At 45.1% G+C, this 12430-nt stretch overlaps 1 protein-coding gene across 3 annotated transcripts in view; it reads right to left on the bottom strand.

Annotated features, from left to right (window-relative positions):
* Positions 1-12430, bottom strand: part of PDCD1LG2 (programmed cell death 1 ligand 2) — a 101185-nt gene that overhangs the window by 39075 nt on the left and 49680 nt on the right. Inside the window, exon 7 of one of the 3 annotated variants that reach the window (XM_047829172.1) lies at positions 2805-5953. The exons of the other annotated variants lie outside the window; for them this stretch is intronic. Coding sequence (XP_047685128.1) covers positions 5948-5953 — 6 coding nt within the window. The 3' untranslated portion in view covers positions 2805-5947. Of the gene's footprint in view, positions 1-2804; positions 5954-12430 lie in introns of those variants that run through there. 3 annotated transcript variants of the gene reach the window in all.

The following is a 12430-nucleotide window of genomic DNA, read 5'->3' as shown; positions in this document are numbered from 1 at the left end:
AACTGCACGATTGTGACCTGAGCTGTGACCTGAGCTGGAGACGCTTAACTGACTGAGCCACCCAGGTGCCTCTGTACCTTGCGATTTTCATTCAATGTTATGGCAAAGCTTTTTTTTTTTTTTAATTGTACATTTATATTGGCAGCGAATGTCTCCATGTCTCTGGCTTTTTCTATCTTTTGGATTATTTCAGATTTATAGATTTATAAAAGTACACTTACTTGAATAAATGGTATGCAGTATGGCCTGTAATCTATAGACAAATCACCATCCAAAAAAATCATATTGATACGTGACCACTAACAGTTTATGAGTCTACCAATTTAACAACATATTTTGGAGCAATATGTATTATGGTTAAAAAGCATTTGTTGGGGCACCTGGGTGGCTCAGGCGGTTAAGGATCTGACTCCTGATTTCAGCTCAGGTCATGATTTCAAGGGCGTGAGACTGAGCCCTGCATCGGGGCCCAGTGAGGAGCCTGCTTAACACTCTCTCTCTTTCCCTCTCTCTCTCTAAAAAAAACAAAAAACAAAAAACAAAAAAAGCATTTGCCAATGTTATGACTGAAAAGGCCTCCTTAAGTTTTGTTTTGATTTAAACTTTAAATTACCTATAAGTTGAGCGTTTCATCTGCTGACTTTTAGCAAGGGGAATTGAGACACTGGGAAGCTGCCTGATTTGACCAGCAGCCTGAATAAAAATTATATCTATATCTATATCTATATCTATATCTATATCTATATCTATATATATTCAGGCCAATTATATTTCTGTTTGATGTGTGCAACTCCTAATACTTGGCATGAGTTGCTTCCTCTCTACTTCTTGAGCTGTTCTGTTTTACCGTGGAGTTCTATTTTTACAGGACAAACGGAACTGAGCAGGAAACTTGTTCTTGGAGTTATTTCCCCTAAGAAGAGCCTGCTGTTGAGAATACAGAGTCGTGTTTGACAACGGAGTCAGCAAAAAGGAAGCGGAGGAAGAGATGGTGGAGAGAATCTGGATCCTGCTGGCATCATCAGACCCCTGTGCCCACCTGCACCTTTGGCTGCTTGGTTGTATAAGCCAATGCATTCTGGGTTTTTTTGCTTTGTTTTGTTTTTAATTTAAGCCCATTTGCTTCAGGTTTTCTTTTTTTTTTTTAATTTTTTTTAATGTTTATTTGTTTTTGAGACAGAGAGAGACAGAGCATGAACAGGGGAGGGTCAGAGAGAGGGAGACACAGAATCTGGAGCAGGCTCCAGGCTCTGAGCTGTCAGCATAGAGCCCGATGTGGGGCTCGAACTCACGGACCTCGAGATCATGACCTGAGCTGAAGTCAGACGCTTAACTGACCGAGCCACCCAGGTGCCCCTTCAGGTTTTCTTTCAATTCAAACCAAGTGATGCAAATGATACAAGTTCTATGAAATGCATTTAAAAGTAGATTGATTTTTGTCCTATGCTCGTGGCCAGAGCAGTTCCCAATTGCTACTTTCTTGTCCGATTAATCAATAAATATATAATAGGCCCTTGTTACATGGTCAAATGCCACAAAGTTTAAGAAAGTTCCTTGTGCTACAATCTAACTGGAATCCATCGTCTCTGTATTTTCCTCTCTCAGGGAATGTATCTCCATTTATCCAGATAAGTTTTGATTCAGGAACTGGTTAGTTGTTTACCTCCTCTTCTCAGTTCCAAGCCTACCTTCCTCTATTCTGTTCTGCCAGGTTGGGGCAGGGATTCAGCAAACCTCAGGCACCAGCTTCCCCTGCCAGCTGGCTTCCTGTGAAGTTCCAAGAGACGGGAAACCCCAGGGGACCGGAATATCAGAGGCAAAGAATTCCTTCCTGTTTCCAGTTCCTGCATTTGTCACTTCTGTGGTGGCGGAAAGCAGAAAGTTAGCTGCTGTTGGCAGTTCCAAGATTTGGGTTTCTTTGGTATCTACTTTGTGCTCTTTCTGTCTTCCTATATCTTTATTACCAATTCCCAATATTAAACCCACTGCACTTTCCTGCCTGGACCCTGGCTGATAGAGGACCTGATACTGGGAATCATCTTAGGGAACAGGCTCTCAAAAACAAGATTCTGAGATTTATTTGCTTTGAACTCAGAGCTGAACTCTTTGCCAATGGAAAGTGGGAGCGGGTAATCTATGGCATGTGATGGCGTTATGATTCATTAAATTATCCTCTATCCTCGCTGGGTTGGAGTGCCAGCAGGAGGCAGGGTTTTGGAGACACATTAACTGCTGCCTAACACTGGTAAAGATGATTCCGAGGAATGCGAGGTGAGCCGGCTGCTTCCGACTGCACTATGGTGCTTGCAGGATGGAAATAAACAACAAGCTTTCAGCTCAAATCATCTCTAAGGAATCAGAGGGCTTCTAAGTCTGCCCTAAAAATATCTCTTATTCCTTATAGTTATAGGACAGACATGTTTAGAAAATCAGACCCAAACGAAACATTCACAGATGGGCCACGTCTCACATGCGAGAGTGGAGGTGGTCATTTAGGAGGAATCGACTCTGACACGAGGAACAGGAACCTTTGGGTGGGCTTGGATGAAGCTGAAAATCTGGACCTCCCCCTCCCCCCAAGTGTCACTGAGCTTCCCTTGATAGTGGACGAAGCCTCTCATTTCCTATTTGATAATACCAGCCTTCCTTTGCTTGAAAACCTGTAGTAAGCACGTCTGAGGCAGTTGCCTTTGCATGGGGATCCCTAATCTCTTAAAACCCCACTGCTCCCAATGCCCATGGCCTTCAGGCTTTTATCTAGAGTCAGATCCCAGCATATTCAGGGAGAGAAGGGCAGAGTCTGGCTCTGGAGGAAAAGGCTTTACTCCAAAAGAATCACAAGGTTTTGTTAAATTCATGCTGGAAGAAACCCAATATAGGTAGAGATGGATTCTAAGGGTATCCGATCAAGGAGAACACAATACAACATTGGGTTGGGGCCAAACTTAGGTAGCCCTGATATAATACACTTTCCATAGGTTTTTGGACTTAATGCTACTGTAGATTGTTTCAGCAATAGCCCCAGGGAATCATGCCATTTTGTGTATCAGGCCCTCGTGTAATTCCTTCCACATTGATTTTGGCTTAGCTATTTCACTTGCTTTTGGCCAATGAGACGTTAGCAAGTGTGATACAGACGGGAACCTAAAAAGCACTTGCACATTGGGGTCTGCCCTCTCTTTGCTCCTTTTGGACTCGCTTCCATGTTGAAAGAGCACAGACAAATCTGCTGAAGACACACGGCCCAACCGACAGCCAGCACCAACTCCAAGTCACGTGAACGAGGTCACCTAAGACCAGCATCCTCCAAATAATCTGTCAACTGACCACAAACGCACAAGGGAGCCCAGCTGATGCCATGGAAAGCAGAAATGAGTTGCCCCAGCCGAGCCCAGCCTAAGTTGCTAATCTACAGAATCATAAATACATAAATGATAAACATAAGCCCTAAGTTTTGTTATACAGCAAAAGCAAGCAGAGACAAATGTATTAGTTTGAGCAGCTGGAAGTGGTGTGTTTACTAAGTTGGTTGGCTGACCCCTGTGGACAACAATGATGCAAGTTGATAGAATTTCTATGGAATAATGGGCAGAAACGATCCCAAAGGCTTAAGGAGGTAGGAATAATGGGGCAATTTGTTATGTGTAACCTGTGCATCTTTCCTCCCCTTGAAAGGGCCCAAGGGATATTCCCTTCACTAAAGCATTGAGAAATGCATTAGTGAGGGAGCCCCACAACCTTGGGTGCCACCAGACGGCTGTTTTCTGTAGGACAAAGATGATGATAGGAAATGCTACCACGGATACGGGCTTCCTGACTTCAATGAGATGATAAGATCCCAGAAGAGCAATCGGATTTTTTTACTTACAGGAAATCTTTAGTAGTGGCTGGCCCTAAGAATTAAGTAGTTGTCCGGCCTACCAAAGCATGGCTTGATCTATAGAATAGAAATCTGGCTTGAGTTTTCACAACTGAGAATCACAGCTTCTTCCCCAAATTCTTAGAAAGGACCCCGCAACAATGCCATGGGTACTGTAGATCTTCTTCCAAGCTATCCCCAAGGGGACTTGAAGTCATTCCTGAAGGTGTCTGTGCACTGGGGGAAGTGGAAATACCCAGGCTTTTCAGGGATTCCTGAACGCTGCTCTGCAATGACACAAATCTTTAGGAACCCCAAATGTCACCTGTGGTCCACTAGTCAAAGGAGAGGCTTATAGTGGTCAGGTGATGAACAGAGTTTGTGCCTAATCACATCTCATTGTGATCTGTGACTCAAGCACCCATTAAAAGTGATCATTAGGAGGACTAATCAACAATATAGGTGTAAGCTTGTGGTACAATGACAAATTTGAAAAGAGGATGGAAAATTACAACTCTCGCTGAGATCGCATACATGTCTGGACAAGGACCAAATACAAACAGCAAAAATGAAAATACTTGTGCTGAGATGATGACATCATAGGTGGTTTTTGCTTGTTTGGCATTTCTCAGTTCCTCAAACTCTCCCGAATACTATTTTTGTTCCCTTTGTAAAAGGTACTTTTTTTTTTTTTTTAAAGACTTAGTGTTCATTTGGCTCTTTTGTTTCAAGGATTGCCTTTACATACTTTTAGCCAATCCTATTAATGTCATAAAAAGTAAGGATGTCACGAGTGGCCATTTTCTTCAATATCATGAGGAGTCTCAGAGCCAATCATGCACGAGGCATCTATTCCAAGCAACAGACTGCAGGACTGACAAACCCCTCCTCCCCCCTTGCCCTCCAGGAGCTTAGAGTCTAAGGAGAAGATGTAACATGTGCTCAAATCCTCATGATTCAAAACTGAGAAAGATAAGCTGCTAACCTAAGACTCGGCTCTAGATAATGTACACATTTGGATACTTCATAGATCAGCAGGTGCCCTGAACTCCATGGCCCCAGTACACAGACCAAATTTCACATGGTTAACCTGCCGTTGCCGCATGCAGTTACCCTGGACACGCACGGAAGGGATTCCACGGCGTTTCTAAAGTGCCAACCATCAAAGGCCTTGACTCGTGAGTGTCACTGTGTGACAGACATGGAACCAAGTCACTGAAAGGTTAAGTTTAAAGTCACAGAGAGGGCCGGGAAAGGAGCCCTAGTTTGGGACTTTGACCATTATGGATACCCATCTGAAATCTTTGCAGGTACAGCATACTAGCGTGCTAAATTTTTCTAATGTATGCCATTGGTTTCTGAGGTTAAGAAAACAGAACTTTTTAAAGATGTAGTTTAAAACAAAATCATCCAACATGGTGCCATGGCAGGTTAAAACAAATGCTTTGTGATTCAGACCTCACAAAATACTCAACGGCTTCTCTCCACGATTTGTAGCCGCCCACTGTGTACTTAAATGCTTTCTGTTAATTAAACAACTCAGATGTCAAGATTCCAGTAAGCCACATAACTTGTCAATTATGGCTTGACTGTGTGTAAACTCTAATGGTCTCAAAAGGCTTTTCCAGTATACCCAGAGGAAACAGTGGAGAAAATAACTCTATTGGCAATTCGTCCTTTCCTATAACTGAAAATTTCCATTCATCTCCGCTTCTGGAAATCACTTTGGAAACTTAGGGGGGAAACTCCCTTTGTGTTGAGTCTGGCAGCAAGAACGAAGTGCAGAGCACTCACTGGGGTCTCGGGTCCGGGGCGGTCATTTTCTAAAGTGCAGTAGTGCTTGCTTAGGGTCACAGGCTGCAGGGGTGAGTGCCTGGATGTGGGGAGGGCGGACTGCCTGACGTGCTCTGAGCACACCATGGCCAGGCGCTGCCCGCTCTCTTGGCGGTCTCCTCTTCAGTGCTGGAGCTACAAAGGCATTGGACAAGTGCAAACAACGAGCTATGCAGGCCAGAGGATTCTTGTTCAGAGTCCAGAACATTCTCGAGGACGTCCCATCCGGTCACCCCAGCTCCTGAAAACACAGGTTCAAATCTGGGGAGACAAGTCCACAAATAGGAAAATCACTTTGCTGATTAGAGAAGAGATAACCTCTCAAAAACAGACTGGAGTGAGAAACGGCTGTGGGGGAAGAGCTCATCTATCTGGAGGCAGCAGAGTTCAAGACCTTTGTGTTTCCCCCCTCCACCATGGTCCTCATCCACGTCTTCAGCCTCTCTCTCCAGACCTGTTGCAAGAGGCCTCTCCCCTCTGTTCTCAGGCGTGCAGTCGGCCCAGTGACACTGGAGCACAGTTGGCGGGGCTCCCCGTTCAAAGCCTTTTGTAGCTCTCCACGGAGCCAGATATGTCTGTTGGCTCCTGCAGACGCATTCTCCACCCTGCTCTACCCTGCTCAGGTCACCGGAGGGTGACCTTGGACTGCTCACTGGGCTCTCTTTTCCCCCCCGGCTTGCATGCCATGCTTTCCCTCAGACTAGGGGATAAAGAAGGCTGTAACATAGTAGCATAGTGAGGTTTCAGCAACCTCCCAGACAGGCTGCAGGCGCATCTGGCCTAGCTCTGATTTGCTTTGGTCAATGAGATGTGGATGGAAACCTGAAAAACACATGCATGGTAGGGTTTGCCTTCTCTTTGCTCTTTTTGGACCCGCTTCCATGTTGAAAAGAGCACAGACAAACCTGCTGAAGACACACGGCCCAACCGACTGCCAGCAGCAACTCCAAGACATATGAATGAGGCCACCTAAGACCAGCATCCCCCAAACAATCTGTCAACTGACCACAAATGCACGGGGGAGCCCAGCGGATGCCATGCAAAGCCTTGCAGGTGGCCTTCTCCTATTGCTGTTCTCACCAGCATTCTGGTAACTATGCCTTCCCCTGGGGCGCCTGGGTGGCTCAGTCGGTTGAGCGTCCTCCGACTTCAGCTCAGGTCATGATCTCGCGGTCTGTGAGTTCGAACCCCACGTCAGGCTCTGTGCTGACAGCTCGGAGCCTGGAGCCTGCTTTGGATTCTGTGTCTCCCTCTCTCTCTGCCCCTCCCCCGCTCATGCTCTGTTTCTCTCTCTCTCTCTCTCTCTCTCTCTCTCTCTCTCTGTCAAAAGTAAATAAACATTAAAAAAAAATTTAACTATGCCTTCCCCCGTCCCCTCTAGGCCTAGGGGTGCTCAGCTCTCCCCTGCTCTTGCCAGTTTCAGGTAGCTCAACCTCCCCACCGCCCCCTTCCTGCCTTTGCAGCTAGTAAGCTTGCCTCAGTCACCCCTTCTGAGTGTGGCCTCTGTTTCCTGCTGAGACCTGAGGCATGCATGCCTAAGGAGCAACATCTAACCTCCTTTGCCTGGAATTCCTGGCTCACAGCAGGGCCCCCAACCAGCTTCCCTCTGGTCTCACACCTAGATTTTTCCAGGCTGGGATCACACGCCTTTTCCTACAGATGTGATGTCCCCCTGCCTCTGCCATTCCCCCTGTGTCCCCTTTATCTAGAATAGTCTGTTATTCGCATGTTTGCCTGGTGCAAATGTCACCTCCTCCATGAAGCCTTCCCTCTTCCCTGATTGTCCCCGGCCTAAAGTGATACTTTCTCCATCTCTGAATTTTCATGTATTATTTGTACTTCTTGTAATGCCACAGGGAACTAAAATACAAAATACACAGACTTCTCACACAATTAAAAACTCATAAGCCCAGGGGCACCTGGGGGGCTCAGTCAGTTAAGCGTCCGACTCTGGATTTTGCCCAGGTCATGATCTCATGGTTCATGAGTTCAAGCCTCACAGGCGGCTCTGTGCTGACAGTATGGAGCCTACTTGAGACTCTCTCTCCCTCTCTCTCTGCCACTCCTCTGCTTGCACTCTCTCTTTCTCTCAAAAATAAATAAATAAATAAACATTTTTTTTTTTTTAAACCCTCACAAACCAGGTGAGTGAGGAGGTTACTTTCTCTTCTCCTCTTCCAGCCCCCACCCGCCTCCCTGGAACAGCTGCGCTCTACATGGAAGGAAGCTGGATGTGGGGTGGGCATTTCTGGGGATTCTGAGGATAGGTACATAAGGTGGGCTTTGGGATAAAGTGATAGTTTGAGCGCTTCATGATTTTCCAAATATGTTCCAAGAAGCACAATGTACCTTAGAGGCCTTTGCAGGGACCTAAGGCAGGGTGTATATACCCCTCAGTCTGGTTTCACCACTGTTTTAACATGCTTTTGTGAGATAATTGAAAAAAAATATATATATACCGGTCTCTGCCCGGGGCTCCTGGCACAGAACTCCTAAAGCACTTGTAATTTTCTAAATGATAAAAGCATTGGGAACATCTTTGTTCTAATATTTGGTCTTGGACTTCACTTCCTGACAGAGTTCCTAAATCCCTTGAAATTTCCTGGATGACAGCAGTGTCTTTTGTTGTAATGAAGTGAATCTTGATGAGCTCCTGGATGGGGACAGGTCACCAAGAAGACTAAGCTATGGTGAGAAGCTTGGAATTTTCAGTCCCACCCCTCACCCCAACCCCATTCTCCAGAGAGGGGAGAAGGGCTAAAGATGGGGTTAATGATTGGTCATGCCTATGTGATAAAGCCTCCATAAAAATCCCTGAAGTAGGGCTTCCAGGGGCTTTTCTGTTGTGGAGCACAAGTTGGTACTGGGAGAGTGGCACACACACAGAGTGTGGACGCCCCCACATATCTTGCCATATGCATTTCTTCTATCAGATATTCACTGTATTGTTTATAACCCATTATGGTAGGTTGGTAAACAGTAAGCAAACTGTTTTCCTTGCTTCTGGGAATTGCTCTATCAAATTCACCGAACCTGAGGAGGGGATGGTGGGAACCTCAGATTATTTATAGCTGATTGGTCAGAAGCAGAGGTGACAGCCTGGGCTGGCCATTGGCATCTGAAGTAGGGGGTGGAGGGTGGGGAGGGCAGTCTTGTGGGACTGAGCCCTTAACGGGTGGGATCTCATGCCATCCCTGGCGACATAGGGTCAGACTTGAGTTAAATCGTAGGACACCAAGCTGGTATCCCAGAGAACTTCCTGGTGGGGAAAAAGCCCCATGCATTCACGACAGAAGTGTGCATAGTAGTGACAGTAAAGGAGATCCAGAGGAGGAGGACTCAAGTTTCTCCACTCAGTATGTACAGGTGTTCTAATGTTTCCTTTATGAAAGGGTTATAATGGGAAGAAAAGAAAGAAAAGATTGGAAACCAATGCACAGAGAAGGCACCTGCACCATGGCGGCATGTGGAGGCTATGGTCAGTTCTTAGGTGGAAGTTCCTAAGGGGAAGACAAGAGACTCAGGCAAAACAAAACAAACACAGATTTGATCAACTGCTAGGCGGTATACAGAAATCTGGCCTCTTTTCATTTTAGCCCAAATTATACCAATGAAAACAGTGTTTTGAGTACCTTATCTCCAACTCTTGATTGTAAGAATCTTGGAATGCTAATGTTGTGCCTCATTCACCCTTACGACCTCCACACAGCCTACCTGACACAGAGTCTTGCAAATAGACACTTAGTGCATATTTCAGAGTGAATGAATTAATGAGTAGCACTATACTGGGAATCACAAGACCTTTTATTTTTCTGTTATTATTTCACTCCAGAAAGTTATGTAACATCCCTTAGTCCAAATCTTGCCATTTGTAAAATGAGGAAGTCAGGTTACGTGGTTTGTAATCTCTAACAAACCATGTCATGATGACTAGGATAACTTTTTTTTAAAAGGAAACATGATATAGATCTATGGGATCAGAATCCACTCCTGAAGCTATTCTGGTTGATAGCTCGGTGGCCTGCACGAGATCAAGAGGCCATGGTCCCAAGCCTGATCTCTCACATCCTTGGAGTATGGATCCACTCCTTGTAGGCTCACTAGGTTAAGAAGCTCTGAAAAGCAACTAAGACATTGGTATGTGTCCTTGAAACAGGGTGTAGCATTCCTCTCCCTAAAGTTGACAAGGACCCCATGGAGAGTTCTGTATATGCATTTGTTACATAGGATACGAAGAGGTGATATATACAGTGAGAGGTGAGGATAGAGACAGAGATCATCCTTCATCTAACAAGCACCCCTGGGTACTTAAAAGTGATACATTGGGACATTTTATTTTTTTATTTTTCTTATTTTAATGTCTATTTATTTTGAGAGAGAGAGTAAGAGAGAAAGCACGCGCCCGTGAGCAGGAGAGGGGCAGAAAGAGATGGAGAGAGAGAATCCCAAGCAGGCTCTGTGCTGAAGGCAGAGCCCAATGCAGGGCTTGATCCCACGACCACGAGATCATGACCTGAGCCAAAACCAAGAGTTGGACACCTAACCGACTGAACCACCCAGGTGCCCCAACATTGGAACATTTTAAAATGTATTCAAGTACAAAGAAAACTCAGAAAATATAAAAGAAGAAAACAATACAAGTTTCCAGAATATAATGATTATGGGCATTTAAATATTTTTCTTCACTTCTTCGGGAGAAGGGTGTGACGGTATATTAAAAACATTTTTTAAATAAAGCATTAATGATATAGTAAGTGTATTTTTATATCTTACTCTTCTTTTCTTTTTGTTATATAGAAAGCCTTTCCCCATATTATCACTCCTCCGAAGCAGAACTGTAAGTGACAATATATAGCGTATTGAGTTGAGGTTCCAGGATTTCCCTGTTGAATCAGTCAGGATAGACTTGATTATGCCGCAGTAACAAACAACCCCCAAATCTCTATTATTTAAATCAAATAGTAAACAAAGCTTCCCTGTCCACTGAGGGTCAGCAAGGGGCTGACCATTATTTGTAGTTACTCAGAGACCCATGCTGATGTAGCAACACTACCCCAAATGTTGCTAGTTTCCACACCAGATGGAAAAAGAATACAGCAAAGCACAAGCTAGGCCTTACATCTTCTACCCAGAAGTCACACATCACTTAAGCTTATATTTAGTTGACCAAAACAAATCACATGACCACACCTAACTACAAATTAAGGGCAGAGAAGTGCAATCCTATTACATCACACAAAAGCAAGAGATCCAGGAAATATGTGAAATAACACTAATGACCACCACATCCACCATGGAGAAGGATGGTAATGAGCTCTTTGGCCACATTTAGTTTGATCTGAGTCTTTTGATCCTGTAATAAAGTTAAGGCCTTGAAAGCCCATCTGGGGAGGCTGAGAAGTCTGGATTTCCACAAGAATAAGAATAGGCAACACCTTTCCCAGAGTTGCCTAAAAAGTTCAAGGCAGAGCTATGGAGTGGAAAATCAAGCCCTGTGCAGCTGATGCCTGAGCTTCTGAGCCCTGCTGGGCATTCTCACATTAATCAGGTCTCGCTTCAATCTCTGGTCAGTGAAGCAAAACCACCAAGCCCATCCCTTCTTAAGTGGGAAGGGAGACTGTTTATCTGTATCAAAGTCTTGTCAGAACTATGTGTGACAAATATGCTCAGGGCAAGTCCCAGGACTCTAGCTACCGAGGTGATGTGACTAAGAACAGGAGGGTCAGGATGACTCCTGGACAGTCTAGAACTTGACTGTCCCCACGTGGGTGGTTTGGGGGTGAGGCAGAGCTGGGATGGCAGAGGATAGAGGTGGGAGATCGAGAGCTCTGAGCTGCCTGGACCAAGCTCTTCCCCGAGGGGCTCTGTCCTCAGACTTTATGGAGCTGAGATAGGAGTTGGGGGTAGCGTTAGAGTATTTAGCACAAGATCAAGTACATTCACTGTGAGAGAAGGCACAGAGCCATGGAGAACTTCTGGGGCACCAAACATTTTCTGTAGGGCCAGGTTGTAAAGTATTTAGACTTTATGGGAAATATAGGCTTTGAGGCAGTTACTCAACTCTGCCATCAGAGGCAGGGGGCAAGGGTGTGAACATTGGGAATGATACGGAAACAGTGAGCACAGCTGTGCTTCAATAGTATTTTGCTTACAAAAACAGGAGGCAATTTGGCCCCCTGGCTACAGTTCACCTAATCCTTAAAAAGGAGTTGATAGGGGCGCCTGGGTGGTGCAGTCGGTTAAGCGTCCGACTTCAGCCAGGTCACGATCTCGCGGTCCGTGAGTTCGAGCCCCGCGTCAGGCTCTGGGCTGATGGCTCAGAGCCTGGAGCCTGTTTCCGATTCTGTGTCTCCCTCTCTCTCTGCCCCTCCCCCATTCATGCTCTGTCTCTCTCTGTCCCAAAAATAAATAAACGTTGAAAAAAAAATTTAAAAAAAAAAAGGAGTTGATATATGTTAGTGGATAATAGAATGTTAACGTTGGTTGGCCAGCATTTCATAGGTGCCTACTGAAACTACAGTGCATCCCAGGATGTGATGGGCTCTTAAAGGAAGAAGGCACTGCACCTGCTTCTTAGAGATTTATAACTTGGTCCTCTGGGAACCGTGGATCCTATTGCCTGTAAGCTTTTTATCTAGCATAACTGTTATAATTAATACATTTATTTTCTTTTGATAAATATGTGACATATAGGACATTTATGTTTATGACCTGGTCCTGTGAGCCCAATTTTACTAT

The sequence above is a fragment of the Prionailurus viverrinus genome, chromosome D4 (assembly GCF_022837055.1).
Source record: "Prionailurus viverrinus isolate Anna chromosome D4, UM_Priviv_1.0, whole genome shotgun sequence".
NCBI lineage: Eukaryota > Metazoa > Chordata > Mammalia > Carnivora > Felidae > Prionailurus > Prionailurus viverrinus.
This window is presented reverse-complemented; position numbering and strand designations above follow the sequence as displayed.